Raw genomic sequence first — 19239 nt, 5'->3', positions numbered from 1 at the left:
TTCCACCACACACTCCATCACTTCCTGGGGCTTTCCCCATTCTGACTTTCTTCATTGCTTCCACTACTTGCATCCTACCGATTCCTTCCTCTCTTCTCACCTTCCTCCTCCTCCCAGTTCCCCAGCCACTTATACATGCATTACTTTCATTCTCTATGTTCAACAATCCCTTAAAGTGTTCTTTACATCTGCTCACTTTTTCTCCCTTCTCCACTAGCAATATACCATTTTTATCTTTCACTCCCCGACTCACTTCTTTATCACCCTGTCTAACTGTCTTTACTTTTTTCCAGAACATTTTCTTACATTCCCTCCACTTTACACTCAATTCCTTCCAAATGTCTTATCCACTCTCTTCTCACTCTTTTTTTACTAATCTTTTCACCTCTCTCTTCCTCTCTACACATCTCTCTTCTGTCTCTTAACTTCCTCCACGCCCGTTTCTCATCCACTCACTATATGCTTTCTTCTTTTGTGCCACAGCCTATCTCATCTCTTCATCCCACCATGCTGTTGCTTGCACTCTCTTTCGTCTTCTCTTCATTCCATAGACTATCTCACACGCTGCACAGATATCTTCTATGAATATCTTGTACACATCTTCCACGTCCCCCATTTGCTCCAAATCATGTTTACCCAATCGCTCCTCCACTTTTCCTTATATTCTGCCTTTTTCCATCCTCTTGCAACCTTCCTACCCTCCTTGTATGGACTGCTTCCTCCTGCCTTTCCCTTCTCCTCCTCGTCCATTTCATTAATTTGAACTCTGACTTTCACCACCACTAAGTGGTGGCCAGAAAGTCCACTCCTCCACCCTCTGTATGCTCTTGCATCCATTACACACCTTCTCATTCTATCATCCACACACACACACACACACACACACACACACACACACAATGAATCATTGTCTTCCGTTCATTCAGTTCACCACCCTCCGTTATATTATTATCATCTTTAGTATCTGATCAAAAATAAATAACAGAAACACTGCCTATCAAAATTCCATTATTACCTGTACAGCTGATTTACCCACGTACCCTCAGTTTCCAGTGGCTAAATGTGTGGCAAAAGTGGATAAATTGCTGAACAAATCCCTGATGTACAATTATGATTACCTGTACCTTCTTAATAAAGATAATATGTAAGATAACTACTGTACACTTGGGTTTAAATGAAAGGATACACATCTACCTGTTTTTGTCTATTGTAGTGTCCATGCTGGTGATATATGGAACTTTTCCCTGCACTGCTTGGTGCACTGATAACAAGTGCACCTGGTAATATGTGAAATAGTTGCACATCTCACCAGCAGCAGACACTACAACAGATAATACAAGGATATGTGTACTGTATTCCTATTTATGAATGAGTCTGTATCTTACAATTACATAACTACAACACAGACATTTCTTACAAGCACATGAATGACAAAAGTACCTGTAGCTTGCTCTTGACTATCTAAGTACTGTAATAGCATAACTGCCTCTTTATCACAATCGAAACTTTAATTACTGGTGGTCAACATTTAAAGTTGCTTAAATTTAACAGCTGTCTCATTATCAAGCTGCCAATGAATTAATCCCCATGTTTCACTTAAACATGTTCAACGATAATTTTAAAGATGCCGTGTACTAAAAAGCTGAGTGTCTCGTGAGCGACTTACTTTGTCATACATGAACAGAACATACAATTTAAAGATACTTCATTTACAGCATCACTTTTTGCCAATACACATCCTAGACTTTAAATGAGAACTACATTTACTTCAACCATAACCAAAAGACATTGAAAGATAAAACAAAATGCTGACTATTGTTTATACTTAGTGTAATGAAAAATGTGTAGTCTTTGCTGCATGTGTATTGTAATAACAAAAGTATGAGTGAGCTCATGTGCATGTGTATGTGTGTGTTCAAGTCCGTACATGTAGTACTTCAGCATACGTGCATTTGCAAGCATATGCATGTGTGTGTGTGTGGGGGGGGGTGTCCCACCATGATGAGAGAAGTGTGTGCTGGGGTTACTTGCACCTGACACACGCAACAAACACAAGAATAGCATACAGCCTCAGTCACCCAAATAAAGGCTCTTACAAATAAGATTGCGCCATAGGGCAGAATTCCTAATATACGCACTGTACTAATATACACAGTGTATACATGTATGATTTGTGGACTAATGGTAGCATGTATTGTACAAGACATAGTAACATGAGAAAATGAGCTGAAGAACATATGATGAGAATCCTACATCTACAAGTACTCATTAAAATATTACTCATCTATCTGCACTGAGTTCTTGGCATGCAGAGGACTTCAATACCAATAGGCATAATGCAAGAAAGGCTAGGTTACTGATCTGAATGGCAGGTTACATTTAAATTTGAACACAACCAGAATGCTGCATAATTTCAACAGTATCACTAATTCTAGCACACCACAATGATTTCTGTAACTAGAATACCATACCTCAACTACAATACACATTCACATTTTTTCTTTTCTAACCACAGGATACAAAACCCTCGATTACAGCTTAATCAATTTTACCTGGCATGTTAGAGAAATTGATACAAGAAAAATTTCCTGGTACAGTACACTGCCCCTTTCGTAGAGGGGGGGGAAAAAAAAAAAAAAAAAAAAAAAAAAAATGCTGATCCTGACAGACAAATCATGGCTGTATATTCACAGCTTATTACCATACACTGAAACACTGTTATTTAGTAATATGGAGTAAATTATACTTTCTAATCTATTGAGAATTACCAGTTAAGTTACTGTTGAAACATAAGTATATGTACTTTATGTATGTGCATATGTATCACACACCTGTACTGGTACAAACCAGTATACAGTACATAATGTACACTGTATGAGACATGAAATGCATATACATACAGTACTGTATGTGTATGAAACTGCAAATTCAACCATTAAATTAGAAAAGTACACTAAAGAATCATTTAAACAGCAATAATGATCAGTATTCATGACAAAAGTGGAAATAAACAAGTTTCCTGCTGTGTCTGTTCCTACCTTAGACACAGGACAGGAGAAGCAGGGCAGATGTGAAGTAGAAGTTACTGGGGTTTATGAAGATAAATGGAGCTGGGTATAAAACCAAACATGTTTACTGTTTCTCTGTATTCAGTTATTAATTTATGGTTCTGACATCAACTGCATCATATGATGTTGATGAACACACTGAACAGACCAATGAACTGCTCCTAAATAAAAAAAAAAAAAAAAAGCCATACAATAACAGTACCTTTGTGCAAACTGAGACCTCGTTAATTTGAGATGCTTTATGGCTGACTTTTTGTTCTCCAAAAACACTTTACAGACAAATATTCTGTTTCCCAATTTTTTCCCAGGTTATACATGCCATAGGCACAGCTTCAGGCCTACAAGACTGTCAAAGTTACATGTACAACGTAATAAATGTTTTTCACTCAGTCTACTGCAATACGCTAATAGAATGAATGAAGGTTTCGTACAAGCACAAATTAACCAGAAACAGAAACATACTGTAAATTAAGTACAAAACACCATTTGGTAACATACTGTACAAGAATATGAAATTAATCTCCTTTCAGCTTAGCTTCAAATGATATACAGTACTCATGATGTGCTGTGAGCATACTTTTATACAATCACCAGTTCATGCTGATCATATGGTTCTTGTGATAACTACCAATAAAGTCCTTTTCACTAGTTTCATGTGAAGTGATCCAGCTTGTACACAGCTGCACTTGCATTACTTCAAAGCCAGCTTATTAGAATAAAAAACTGTAAGCAAACCAGGACCCAGTCACACATATTATGCGGTACATCACACAATAAAACAATTACTTATGTCCAGTCTGTATATCTTACAACAGTATTAAGATATGAGAGGTACTAGCCATGGGACACTAATTACAGTGGTAATACTGTGTGCACACACACACATACACACACACACACACACACACACACACACAATCTCTGAGCTGAATGTCTGGTAGATGGAATTTCCTACTCATTACATTAGGTATATTAGGTAGAAACTCTCAAATCTGAATGCCTGGGTCCAAAAGCTTTAGAGAAAAAGAAAATTTTGGAATGCAGAATCATAATGATAACTGCCAGTACTGCAAAAATTACATACTACATAGCCTACAGGACAGTTCCATTTAGGACACATGATATCAATGTTACATGAAAAAATATATTAGAAAGTGAAGGTTTTTGTAAAGTTTTAGGATCTGCGAGTTTGTACTTTACTCACTGAACAGACTATGCTTTCTTTAGATATCTGTATATCTTTTCATGACTGCAATTTTGGATTAGTTGTGTTGATTCCCTCCCTGAAAACTTTAGAGAGTTGAATGACTGTCAAACCTAGAGCAAAGAATTTTATCCATACTTTTTTACTCTTAACCTGGCCCAAAATTTCATCCTTTTGCAGATTATTTCACGTAGCTCAATGGCAGAAAAACATACGACTAGGGATCCACATCTCTTCCATAGTACTTCTTCGTAATTAGCACCATACTTTAGTGCTAATGTATTGTTACAACATAGCATTCACAATGGAAAAATGACAATTTTAGGCCAAATTAGTGTAAAAGGAGTAGTCACTTACACTACAGTTACAGCCGACAGCAATTTCTTCCTCACTACAAACTACTGACTGTTTATATCTCATTCTCACACACCACAACCACAACTATAAATTCCTTTGGTACACACTGATATCTCTACATCAGAAATGCCCAAAGAATATTGGCACAGTTTAATTGTGCATAAAACAAATTAACCATACACACTTGTTTCAGCACACAAAATATATTTAATCAAAATTCTGATACTGTACAACCCTTCAACTAACATAAGGATGAATGACTCACTGCTTAAAATTATCAAAGAATTATTGGTTCTTCTATCTATCTATCTATCTATTGCCAGACGCCTCAATCCCGTTTGGGGTGGCCACAAACAAATCGCCTCCAAGTCGCCCTGTCCCCCGCCATTTCACTACCCTGCTCCCAACTCACACCCCCCTCTCTCATATACCTCTCCACCCCATCCCTCCATCTCATCCTCGGTCTCCCCCTCCCTCTTCCACCCTCCACCTCACTCACATACACTCTCTTCGTCAGTCTTTAAGAGTAACAAATTAATACCATGACTTTGACTTCAAACACAAGTTATAAAAACAACATTACTGAAAGTTTAAATCAGAACAACATTGCATTATAGGCCTCCTCATGAGTCACCTATTTGACATTCTTTTATGCCATGTATTTCATACTAAAATTTCTATTGTTACCTATAAAGCTGATTTCCAAGTTTCCCACACTTTATATCACCAATGGTATGAAATAATTATATGAAATTTTAAAGTACCTCCCTGAAATATAATGGAGATTGTCTGCGTAAAGTGAGGAGATTTTCTGTGAGTATTTCAATGAAGAAGTTTCACCCATGACTGATACAATGTTTATTACAATATTCCATGATGGTAATGAAATTCATCTTTGAGAAACTCACAGAAACTCTTTACATTACACCTGTCGTATAGTCTTAGACACTACTGAAGAATTCACAGACCATATAACAAGTAGCAGCCTTCAGCCAAAGTAAGATCATATTCTCGAGGACTCTGGACCTGATCTCACACCTCTCCCTTAAATAAGACAATGTATTTATTATTATTCTTGCTTCTCCAGACAATTTTACAATGCAGGCGACATTAGAAGTCTGGCCTAAAATGGATAAAGCCATATTGAGGTAGGAAGTATAATTCAGAAATAGTTAACCTCTACAAGCCGGTGTCATAATTTTCACAATATTATTGCTACATTAAGCCAGCTTTACTGAGTCTATGAAAGGGCTCATACCATACTGAATGAAACAATAGCTATATCTAAATCCTCCAATTCAGACAGTCTCTACTAAATAAAATCATCTCCAGGTTGCAAGAACAAAAAACTAACTAGAAAAACCCCACAGAGCGCATACCTCCACCAATGCCATTGCAGGATCCAGATCCATATCTGCCCCCAAATTTAATAAATTCTTTCTTGGCCTATGGCCCTCCATTCCACAAAATTCTGTTGAAATTCACTGAAAACATTTGGCGATACTGTATGAACAAACAAAGAAGTCCTGGATCTGGATGATGATTTGGATTGCAGCCAAAATCTAATGGATTGTTCCTTGGGTCATACCCAACCCCTCCAAAAAATTTCAGCAAAATCCATTCACAACTTTCTGTGTAATCCTGCTAACAAACAAACAACCAAACACAAACACGGGCAAAAAGATAACTTCTTGGCAGGATTAACAACAGTGAAAGGGATAATATTCTCTGTGAGCCTTTTGCATCTTTTTAATATCAACACCATTATGGTAAATGAAATACATGTGAATCTCATGGTGCCACATGCAAACAAACAAAAAATAAAATAAAATAAATTAAAAAAGGAAGCCAGATAAAAATAAAAGTGAATGAATGAATAAAGAAAGAAACAGGTGTTAGAATTCCTCCATGAGTCCAAAGAATATGATCCTCTGGATAGTTAAATTGGGGCAGACACACACTTGCCAGCAACCTGTGACTGGCAAGAGGAAATGAGGCACAGGGTTCCATGGATGGTTCAGGGTCATACTGGTACAGGGCTAACCTTGTGCTTTGTTTCATCTTGTCAATGTAGTATTTCAAGCAAGTGTGTCCAGGCCGCAGATTTCTGTCCTGTATACCATTTTTGCACTACACGCTAAGTTTGGTTTTCTCAGGATGATAATTTTTCCACTTTTTCTTTAACCTAACAACCTATCCTAACCCAAGACTACCCTAATTGACAAACTAAACATCCATCCATCATCCAATCCTACATTGCTCAATGAGGAACGTAGGAGCCCGGGGCTAAGCAGTTGGTCCCGACATTTAAGATGAGAGTGACCAGCCTCACTCATCCCTGAGTGGCATTACATGTGCAATCAACCTCAATCACCCCTTGGATATAAACCTACACCAGATCAATTTGATTGGAGCGCAATAATTACCCACTAAACCACCAGGCGCCAAACTTTGGTTATATGGTTACCACTGAGCATAGCAAATGGTTTCCTGGTGTACAGGAAACCATTTGGCTTGGCACTCAGTGTAAAGTCACTCACAGGCAGAAGGAAGAGGAAAGAATGAAGGAAAGAAAGACAGAAGAGTGACTGTAAAGTTACCCATAGGCTGAAGGACAAGGAAAGAATGAAGGAAAGGAAGACAGAAGAGGATGGAAGGAAAGAAGGATGGAGGAGAGGAAAGGGCAGACACCTGACAGCAGCACTATATCGAATGAGTGGATGGTGAGCACCCCCACCTACCACTACAAACTAATCTAACCTGATAATATACAGTACTCAGAAAACAAACCTAATCTAATCTAAACTTTTCTGGTTAAGAAAAATTGCACATATGGGACACAGAACAGAAGTCAGCATCTGGGTCATAAAACAAACTTTCATCAACTGTGCTACAGTACAGTACTCAGAGTACATGCAAACACATCATGAATGTTATGTTGATAATGCTTGAGTATATCAATAAGCAACCTTTTCATTACACTGATGTCTTCACTGTATTTTATATGCTCTATTTCCACATGACTTTAATAAAGGAAACACCTGACATGATGAGAGCTAGCGCAATAAAAGTTGTACCAAATCCCAACCAACTGAAAATTCACCCCTAAACTGAATAAATCTGTCTGGAGATGCTATATGTGTCAATAAATTTTTAATGACATCACTGTAATGAAGAGGTTAAATTAAAAAAAAAAAAAAAATGGTTAGTGTGAGAGTAACATTTAAATAAAATTAAAATTATCCTATACTATACTGCATACTGTATGGTCCATTAAGCGAGCATACTTATATACATGTTTAAATTCCATAGCTACCAAATATAACTAAATTGTTAAACGTGAAATATGTATAGGACTTGCTTTACATAAGAAGGAAAGACAAAACCTTACTATTCAGTCCAGTATCAAAAGGAACCAATCTAGAACCCTGTAATCCTGGCACTAATCTGCCACGTGTAAAAAGATCACAATGTAATACCCCCTTCTCTTCTGACCAAGTGGTGAGATCAATAAAATAGGGTCAAACTTCTTACCTGATGACTAGAAGTATTTCTGCTACATAATGGAAATTTGTGGCTTACTCCATAATTTTGCTGTTCTAATAATATAGAGTCAAACCTCCTCAAACAAAACTTCTTAAATGTAAAACCTGTGTATGCACACTGGCATATTTGTGACAGTTTTATATACTTTAATGCAATTTTTTTTACCCATCCGCAGTATGAATGATCCAGTCAGCCTCACGGTGGGGTGTGGCACCACTTATTTCTGCTGATTACTGCCGTCTTTGTTTATGTATTTTTCATGAAGACCCTTTTCTCTCATCTTCCTCATAACTGATGAATTCATACTTTCATCTGCTTCTATTCACGTGAAAGAGTCTTGTAATTCTATGAATGTTTTTGATTAGTAAACAATTCCATACTCCACTTACTAACAAGTCCAGCAAACAGTTAAAGAAAACATTATCAACTCTTCACGCTTCTACTGTACATACAGTATTTCAGTACTGATTACGATAAACTTCTACTGACTGGCAAATGGAAGGATAACAGCATATACGAGATCCCCTCTCAGGAGAAAAAAGAAAAAAAATCACTATGATGATGCTTTTTTTGAGCGGGGGCCTTATTCATGTTATTTTCAATCAATTTCATTCAGCTTAGGGGTGACATTTCAAAAGAAAGGCATTGGATATGGCTTTCATTAACACCATCCACTATATGAAGTTGGTTCTACTTCGAATTTTTACGTGTGATGGTAGCTCTGGTAAAATAAAAAATGTCATACTGCAATAGTTTTTTTTTTTTTTTTTTCCACCTAACTAAACCACTGAGCCCCCAGTAATGAGGCTCTCAAAAGATTGGCCAGCAGAAGGGTAAAAAGCAGTGGTGTACATGAGCTGTGAGGTGATGGAGGAGACATGGTTTACCCTCATCTCCATCTTCAGTTCCTTATTAATGTTCAATGGGGTAAAACACCCAAACTGAGAGGATTAGCAAGATTATCATAAAGCAGAATTAACCCGTAAGCCAAAAACTAAACTGTTAGCAATAATTCAGCTTTGAGTGCTACTTTTATGCCAAACTAAAACAATGAATGGAAAGAAGAATTAACCTGAAAGCCAAACAATATTTCTCTCCCTGTAATTTAGTCTCCAGTTTTACTTGAGTCTGTCTAAATACTAAATAACAATATACAACAGTACCCTTGCAGGCTTAAGACGTCTGGCAACAGACAGATAGATAAATAGTTACCGGCATAAGCACCTCCATCACAACTCCCAACTGATCTATCTCTTCACACACACTGTTTACCTTTGCTTCCCGCAGTTACCTCAATTATTTTTCCAATGCAACCCAACCAATGTAACTCTAATGATTGCAGTATATATACTTGTAAACCTGAACAGAAATATCATAAACCTTTTTACATGTTAAGTTAGCCCCTGCCCCCTCTAACTAATGCTTTTAATGGTATACACCACTGAATTATACATTTACCTGATGGTTTACAGGGAGATTACTCTTGGCCTTATCTTGGTACTGTGTGGCACACAATGGTATACAGTCTAAACAACCACTACATACAGGAATATACTGATATGCTTTAGTCACTAAGTACAAAATACTAAAATAATTTCCAAACACCAATGTCCTAAATAAAAATATAGCATGACTCAAAGCTACCAATGATTCCACCTAAAGGGATAATTGATAAATATTGTATAATCTAATCTATAATTACTGAATCTAATGCTGAAACTACACATCCCCACAGAAAAAAGAATTAACGTTGATTTATGTTGCTCAAGCGGTGTTCAACAAGCATTATGGTCCAGGCAGCAGGGAACTACTATCACAATCAATGCAAGGCAACATCTGACAAATTCCAAACCTAGTAGAATTATAAGCATCTGAAATATTTCAACCAATCAACTGCCTCACACTACCTCCAATAAATTCTGGATGGTATTGCCCACATGACTTCCATCCTACTATGATTTCAGTAAAAATGTCGTCAGTTTTGTTTTACCCCTTCAAGGTTAGGGTCCCAAGACTAGGCTACCAAAATCCAATTCGTTAAAGACAGATGACCTGCCTCCTTCCCTTGGTGGAACTGCATGATCAAAAAAGCCTCCAGTCACCTTCTGAGGATCTAACATACGGAAGTCTGTCACTCTAACTGGGATGTTCTTACCATTGAACCACGCTATGCCCCAAACCCATCATCATCATCATCCAATTATCTGATCTTAAACTGCCCTATAACACCTATATCTCACAGTACCACAGATGCATGATTACAGGACAACAAACTGATGTTGCCAAAGAACACAGCAAAACCATAATAAATTGCAGATCTGGACCAAAGTATTATTTCCCTCACTGTACCCATTCAGGCCTATGGTGTGTTACTGCCAAGCACCCTGTCGCCAAGCTCAGCCACACAGCGTAGTTATCACCAAGAAATTCTTACCCTCTATTATGACTAGTACTTTACTTCTATACAGAACACAGACATCTTAAGCAGTACTGTACACGCTAAAATAGTAGCAGCAGAGACAGCAGGACTTGAATGTTTTGTAACTGTTTCACCATTTTCTACAATGTTCACAATAACTATTTTTCTTTTTCAAGCCAGGTTATAATAAAAAGAGCTGTACACAATTATCAAACTCCCTTTGCTTCTCAAATGTACTATGACATATCCAATTATACTTAATACTGCATGTGTGTAATCCATAATTAATTTCTACCTCCTACTGATTCACGTACGGTATATCAACATTCGTCCTCTTCTTACATGTACTGGGCACAGAAATGGAAGAATTATGATACAAAATATGATGAAACCACAGCTATGCTAAACAATCATATATTGTATAATACAAATAGCCAATACTTCCTTACAACACTGCTTACACCCTCAGACTGCTAGGATTTCCTCTGCCTGAATAACATCATCTAGAGTTAGCCTATACAAAATTCCTTGGTGTATCAATAGCAGAGAACGAATTACTTGAGATGTTTTTCAATGCTCTGATATCCAGCAGCTAAACAAAATCTTGTAATGTTTGCTACAATAAAATACATAAGCGCACTAACAACAGTGCAAAGATTAAAAGATCTAACGTACTGCTCAGTCTCAGTAATATTTGTCTCACGATAATGTTAAAATGGTTACCTTGAAACAGTTCCTGATGCAATGTTTGTCATACGAGTTACACGTATTGTCTTTTTATTTCTTTAAGAGGAGCAACAGGAGAGTAATATTACAGAAAAATTATTATCAAAACGTTCCAAATGTACATCAATGGTATAAGTATCATAAAGACTCCATATGTACCTGTATATATATATATACTGTATATATATCGCGTGAAGATATTTTCTCTCATTATGCTATATTCATACATGCATGCTGATGAGTATGTAATTATATTACTACAGGACTGAATTCAGACATATATTTCCTAATCTCAATAACAATGCTGGAAATGTACGCTGATATTAAGTCCAAATGTTTCTATCTAGTACAAATAATCAACAAGAACCAGTAAAATGAAGAGTCATCAATCTATGAAGTTTTACAGTTCTTTTCTGGTGAGGCTTAAAAAAAAAAAAAAAAAAACAAAAAGGATGATACAAAACCATCCTCTGTCCAAACTAACATAATCTCTACAGACAACTGCTTTACAATTACTGTATGAGTGGACTCCTATAGTAAATAACACTATACAAAGGAGCCAGGGAATATTACAATAAACATTCACTTATCAAAAGTAAATTTAAAAACTCAACACTCTTACCCTGACATTCTAAAGGTACGGAACTTGAATCTGGCGGGTTGATGCCAGGGTAACCGTACTTCACATCTTCTCATCATAAGGTGAGTCTGTTTTCTTGTATTTGGTGTACTGCGTGTCATACTGGGCAGGAGGGTTGGATTCCTTGGGCACAATGGGGAAGCAGCACCACAGTATGAATGCAATGAATGCCACGAAGGTCCCAATTAGCAAGATGAAGTCCTCGATGGTCTGCAATATATTAACACGAATATCACAAACTACTGTACATAATTATGCCTGGTAGATGGCTGGCTACCACTGATCCTTTGGATATAAACCTGCACCAGCTCAATCCAATAGGAACACCTTAATTGCCCACTAAACCACCAGGCGCCATAATTTGGTTATATGGTTACCACCCAGTGTAGTAAATGGATTCCTGGTGTACAGGAAACCATATGGCTTGAAACTCAGTGTAGAGTCACCTGTAGACAAAAGAATGATGGAAAGAAAGACAGAAGCAGCAGGATGGAAAGAAGGATGGATGAAAAAAAGCAGGCACCCAAGAGCAGCACAACATCGAAGGAGTAGATGGTGAGCGCCCCCAACAACCGATAATGTTCGACCACAAGTAAACTGAGTCAAACTCCATGCTGAGACTCACACTGTTGTAATCTTATTACATATCTCAAACCTATTTTGCCGAACAACTACCAGGAACTGTTGAGAAGAACCAGTACTGTAACTGGCTGGTTTTGCAATTGGTTAGCATCCAGTACATAAAAAAAATAATAATGATAACCTCAAACCTCAACATGGGGATTCCATCAGAGGACGCATAGGGTCATTTAATTTTATGTACTTGTTCATTTGGTATATATACTAACAATAAAATACCCCCTATACCACTACAGGGATTTAAATAAACTATCCTACTCTACAACCTTCAAGGGTGTGGTGTAGAATTATATCACTAAATATGAATATTGTCCTGACCTTTTTCCCACATGAAGATGGGATGTGACAAGACCTAAAAATGATGAAAGAGAAAGAATGAATGTTGGATAACTATCATCAACATTCCTAAAATGGGTCACAATAATCATCAAAACATTTTCAGGACCTTGGGATCCAAGCTCCAGCTTACAATCCTATCTACATATACAGTACTGAATATATGTACAACACACAAATTTTTGTGGGAAAGGAAACTTAAAAACATTAACAGTGACAACACCACAATGAATGTTCAGAGACACCAAAGTCTGGGGTGCGATCCTGCGAGGAGACTTTTAGGACAGGGGATTAAGAAGAAAAACTGATAAACTTATAATAGGCTACACGGAAAGCTGCCATCAAGCAAAAAGACACGAAAATAACCTGTGAAAGAGATTTTTTAATATGTCTCACTCAGAAGTGTGCCAACTCTTTGCAAAATAAACAGTATGTTCACTGTCCTAAACATTACCAGACTCCTTCACTTATCTCAGTACTTACAGGTTCTTCCCCAAGGAGAATGGAATTGATGAGATAGACAAAGTCATCAAATGGAGTCATGACTGCTCAATCCACTTCACTGACCCCACCAGCTGGAAAAGAAGATTCATATCAGTTCTTCTGTCTAGTCGTAATACAGTACCATCTTTATTAAGGTTACATTTCTCCAAACACCACCACATGAGTTTTCTTTATACCGTACCTTCAATCTGTGGGTACACAGTAGCTACTTGGAGCTTAAAGCTGTCAGGGAGTGGTAAGAAGAGAATAAAATGTAGTTCAGTGTATTAAGGTGGCATGATAATAATAAACAAGCAAAGATATGATTTTTCATACAATAATCTGTACTGTGATGTCCGTGGAGTCAACTCCAAAGCAGGGTACAGCATAAAAATCTATACAATAAACATTCATTCACTGCTTTTCAGTTCTGTCAAAACCTACAGCCTTTGGTGCTACCTAAGTACATCACTATTTATCTACCAGTACCTATCTATTGCCAGAAGTCTTAATTCCATAAGGGGTGGCCACAAACAAATTGCTTCTACATTGCTCTGTCAACCGCCAATTCACTGTCCTGCTCCCAGCTCACACCCCTCTCTCGTATACCTCTCCACTCTATCCCTCCATCTCATCCTCAGCCTCCTCCTCTCTTCCCCCCCCCCCACCTCACTCACATCCACTCTCCTCATTAGTCTCTTGCTCCCCATCCTCTCCACGTGGCCAAACCACCACAACATATTCCAATCCTCTGGGACTCAACCTTCCTCCCAGGCCAATCTGCACATCTACCATGTCCATTCTACTACTACCTCTCCCCCATGCTTCAGCATTTCACCACACACTCCATCTGCTCACTTTTTCTTCCATCTTCACTAGCAATCTACCAATTTTATCTTTCACTCCCCAACTAACTTCTTTATCACCCTGTCTAACTCTCTTTACCTCTTTCCAGAACATTTCTTACATTCCCTCCACTTTACACTCAAATTCCTTCCAAATTCCTGATCCATTTTCTCCTTTCGCTCTTATTAATCTTTTCACCTCTCTCTTCCACTCTACATGTAACTCTCCCTTGCGTCTCTCAACTTCCTCCAAACCCCTGCTTTCCATCCACTCACTATATGCTTTCTACTTTTGTGCCACAGCTTGCCTCACCTCTTCATTCCACCATGCTGTTCCTTCCACCCCCTTCGTCTTCTCTTCACCCCACACACCACCTCACATGCTGAACAGATTTCTTCTGTGAATATCCGGCACACACCTTTCACCTCCCCAATCTGCTCCAAATCATATTTACCCAATCGCCCCTCCACTTCTCTCCCATATTCTCGCTTTATTCCATTAAAAATAGCTCTATTAGAATAAAACTACAGCATATCCCCTCTAATTCTTACCCAGAATGGGAGTACCAATTATACACCAATCACTGATATGCAACACCTGGAATGGTGAAACAGTGTTGTTAGTGGGGCAATGTACATGATCAGAAACAGCTGTGATACATCATCATCACCACCACCACTATCAGTCCCAAGTGTGCCACATACTTCAGTTAACGCTCCTGCCTTACGTTAGTGTACATGATAAAGACATATTCTGTTACTACGAAAAATGACAGTGCCATGAACTGCACTGTGCTGTAATATTTTCTGTAGCATCTGAAAGGAAATGTTTGAAGGACTTGAGCTGTACTCTGATGCCATTAAAAAAAAAAAAAGTAACTCTACAGTACTCCTCCTTATACTATGGAATTACAAGAACCACCCACCTATTGGCTCAAGTACTGTATCATGCTCTGCCACATTTTCAGATTATCATTTTTTTTTTTTTTCCCCTCAGGAACTACTGGCCCTAGCAGATTTCCAACAACTACCACTGGAATGCTCATGACTCTGCATGTAAGCACCTTCTTAAATGAAAAAGGTCACAAGCAAACCTTTACGCAGCATGACTGAGAATATTCACTGATATGCAGTACCAGTACAGTATTTACATTTTTTTTTCCCCTGCAAAAATACCAATATAGTCAAATATATGACATTATACAGCCTAAAAATACACAGCAAATAATTATGAAGCTATTGTTGTACAATATAACTGTCTCTATCTATCTATCTATTGCCAGACGCCATAATCTGGTAAGGGATGGCCATTTGACTTTGAGTTATTTGCTTTACGGGGAGGGGCACTAACCCTCCACCAACACACTTGCTGACACATAGGGAGCACGTATGGTTTGGTTATATGGTTACCACCCAGCGTTGTAAATAGTTTCTTGGCTTACAGGAAACCATTTGGCTTGTCACTCATTGTAAAGCCACCTGTAAAGGAAAGAAAAGCAATAAGAAGTGACAGGAAAGATGGGTGAAATAGGAAAAGAGGACAGCAGGCACAGAAAAAGAATGATACAGGCTAAGGAAGAAGTAGGGAGCACTAAATCAAGTGAGTGGATGATGGTCACCACCACCTACCACTAGAAAATAAATAAAATGCTTGGCAAACAAACAAGCACAAGGATGTTGCTTTTCTGCAAGTACTGTACTCCTCTTGCATTGCTTGTATATCGAACACAGGGATCATAGCAAATGTTCGAGCGAAATTAGCAATCATACATCAAAAATGGTGCTTCATTAAGGACTGTAACTGTATACAGAATAATGCCGATCATGTACTGAAAATGGGTGCTAAACTGTGAAGAACGTAAAAGTGAATGATCAAATAACAATCAATCGTAAAATGAGGGTGACCTGAAAGCCCTACACAGTGGGCAGCCATTATGAGGTGGTCCATGGGTAAAACTCATGAGGTTGTACAATTACTGAAAGTTTATATACAGTACCCTCGCGTCCAGCACGGTAATATTGTCATGCATGGGTCACGTGTTGGACCAAAAACTTGTTGGACTAACAATAGAGCTTATGGGGAAAAATGAATTATGTCAGCAACCATCGGAAAAGTCACCCTAAACACCTACCATATACCTATACATATATTGGTACTATTGTAATTATATTAAATGGTACTGTGCTATGAATGATAACTAACCTTTTAGCATAGTGTTGGTGGCCTTGCTGGGAATGGAAGGTGGTATCCAAGGCTGTAGTTAGTCCTACTGGGTCCCCGGAGGATGACTGCTGACGTCACTAGCGGGTAATGGCTGTTGCTCCTCCTCAACCTCCCTCATAAATCCTACGAAATCAAACCTCCCTCATAAATCCTTCGAAATCACACTCAGAATCACTATCTTCGTCCACAGCCATGGAAGGTCCTGCTTCTGCCTGTCCTAGCATTGTAATCCTCGGGAAAGTGCATGCTTCTCACACTGTTGCCAGAGCCCCGTCTCGTGACTGTGGAAAGTGATCGCTGTCGCTGACTCGGTAGAGAATAAGAAGCAACTTTGTTTATAAACTGGTACGCACGTCGATGAGAAGGGTTGCAAAACGATTGATATTTATTCTAAAATATTACTATTATTCAGTGTCAGGCTAAATGTTCAATGCTGTAGTACGATACATTCTCTGTCGAGTCGCCTGGGTTTTGGTCACACTGTTTTGCCTGTCGTATCCTCGGCAGGAATCCATCCAGATGAATTCCAAATGCCCGTGGTATCGTCGGCAATTTTACCACGTTACCGTTCCGATTTACCATCATATCCTCGGAAAACCTGGTATGAAGTGCCGTGTGATAGCCTTCTGCTGCCAGGATCTTGCCTTAGTTTTTTATTATGATCACGTTGGCTTCATTCATGTCGTAGGCCTTGGCAATGTCAACTTTCCTCTCCCCTTTCTTCTTCCTCTCGATGCTTTCTAGCTTGGTGGCCTGAGGGAGGTGCCGATGTTTCTGGAGCTTCTCAGAAGGCTTCCTAGGCATCGTGAGCAGGGTAAAATGCAGTAACAAGGGCAGAAAATGCAGCAAGAAAAAAGCACCTTCCAATGCAATTATGCGACTGAGTGGCTCTGTGGCGGGAGAAATGTAAACAAAACATCACATGACACCAGAAGCGTTTTTAATTGGGCGGCATCACGATCACGTCACGATAGCGGGCAGGGAAGGCTACTTCATCAGAAGTTTTTCATTGGCTATCATCATCATGGGAATGTCCAGTATGGCCGTGTTGGACGGGGGGTGATCGTGCTAGAGTGAACTCTGCGGATTTCGCCCACTTCTCGGAGCTCTGTGCGTGTTATGCTAACACACTCGTGTTGCAGTAATTAAATCATATTAAATAATACTAATTAATTGCTCACCGTGCTGGACTCAAATCGTGCTGGACGCGAGGGTACTGTACTATGCACTTCTGCAAAAAAAAAATTGTTATTACTGCAATAATTTGGCTGGTCAATAAAAAAAAAAAAAAAAAAGTACATTACCTGCATAGGAGCTGTTGCATATTTTCATCCAATACAGTATTAGATTTTGTTCTGGTTACTGCCAAACAATTATTATTTAGGTGGCCTCTCATCACTTCATACGTAGCTACCGCATTCTGGACCCACTGACAATTTTTCAGTTCACATGTAGCCTCCCAACCTCTTAAAAACCAGTCCTAACCCACAGTTTGCCGATACAAAACCTTTGGTCAATATCTATTTTACAGACTCCTTAATTTTAACAGTTTTCTCTTGCTCCACCAGCTTGTTTTTGTACTGTACCGTGAAGGTTGATTTCAAGATGCAGGTTGTTGGAAACATGTTTTAAGATAGTAAACTAATCTCATCTATCCTTATATATATATTGAAGGTAATGATGTGTTTTAGTATGAGATGGGCACCATTTGCTGTTGCATGTGACACTGTAGTGCCATCTGAATACCCTATACAGTAATTCATTTGGGTCTGGTTAGATGAGATTAGTAAAATCCCCCCACCCCTAAAAAAAAAAAAAAAAAAAAAATGCAATATACCAAGCCACAAAGAACAAAAACAAGTGGGAGAAAAAAATGGATCCCCCAAACACAGGAGACCAAACGTAAACACTGACCAAACCTCTATACAATTGGGGATGCAGGATTTCAGTGTTCTTTGCTTTGTTGTGGTGGTCTCAGGCTGGTTGCTAACCTAGTGGATTGTTGGGTAGCCCTTTTCTACACTCTATCATCCTTCTTTCTAGGGACAGAGAGATGGCTGAGGGACATTTGTAGAACCTGTCAGCTCCTTGGTGCCACCACATAAGGCAACTGCTGCAAGCTTTATGCTAACTTTCTCAAAGCATCCCTCTCCACCACCATTCCTGGTTGTCAACTGGTAATCAGCCTACATAAGGAGAAATACAATGACACTGAACACAGACATCATCCTTTATAAAGGGAGTAAATACTGATCAAAACATATTCTCACAGTTCTGTCAGATTTACACATTTTCGTTTCTAACTTCATTTAGCTCCTAGTCCCACAGTAACCATGACAACATCTGATTCAGTCATTTACATATCAAACTTGGGCCAATTTACGACAATGTCACAGGCAAATTTATCTCATGTTATGAGATTATTTCTACCAATATCATGTTAATGTTATGATCATGCGAGACTCAATGACCCGAGAGAGGATTCGGTCCATTTGGTCCAGTACAAGCCCGAGTAACAGAATTCTACGGTCAACAAAGGAATACGAAGGTGAGAGTTTGACAGTATGAATGTGTGTATGATAGGACAACTCACGGCCTCAACACCAGCAGTATCAGCAGCAGTGACGGCGGTGAAGCATCATCTCAGTTGTTGTGATGGCTGCAGCTGGGCCTCGCTGCTGCACCGCTACCAAGGTCGACAATTTTGAGAAGCTAAACTCGCACTTCGACAACAGCTAGATTGCCGCTCTGT

At 38.7% G+C, this 19239-nt stretch overlaps 1 protein-coding gene across 1 annotated transcript; it reads right to left on the bottom strand.

Moving 5' to 3' along the window:
- Window positions 1-11798: 11798 nt before the first annotated feature.
- On the bottom strand, window positions 11799-19140 carry LOC145400399 (uncharacterized). Its single transcript, XM_080272915.1, has 3 exons — window positions 19081-19140; window positions 13419-13510; window positions 11799-12170 (listed from the first exon to the last, which is right to left on the bottom strand). The coding sequence occupies exons 2-3, from the start codon at window positions 13476-13478 to the stop codon at window positions 12003-12005; spliced, it is 228 nt and encodes a 75-aa protein (XP_080129041.1). The 5' UTR covers window positions 13479-13510; window positions 19081-19140; the 3' UTR covers window positions 11799-12002.
- Window positions 19141-19239: the final 99 nt, after the last annotated feature.

This window comes from Coenobita brevimanus, chromosome 52 (assembly GCF_032717465.1).
Source record: "Coenobita brevimanus isolate Jiangsu-jjx chromosome 52, ASM3271746v2, whole genome shotgun sequence".
Lineage (NCBI taxonomy): Eukaryota > Metazoa > Arthropoda > Malacostraca > Decapoda > Coenobitidae > Coenobita > Coenobita brevimanus.
Note: the sequence above shows the minus strand (reverse complement) of the source record. Positions and strands in the feature narration are given on the sequence as shown.

Excerpts from the sequence above, each read along its gene's own strand:
- LOC145400399 (XM_080272915.1), bottom strand. The coding sequence starts at position 13,478 with ATGACTCCATTTGATGACTTTGTCTATCTCATCAATTCCATTCTCCTT. Across the intron at positions 12,171-13,418 it reads TTCTCCTTGGGGAAGAACCT|ACCATCGAGGACTTCATCTT; the intron begins GTAAGTACTGAG and ends AATATATTGCAG.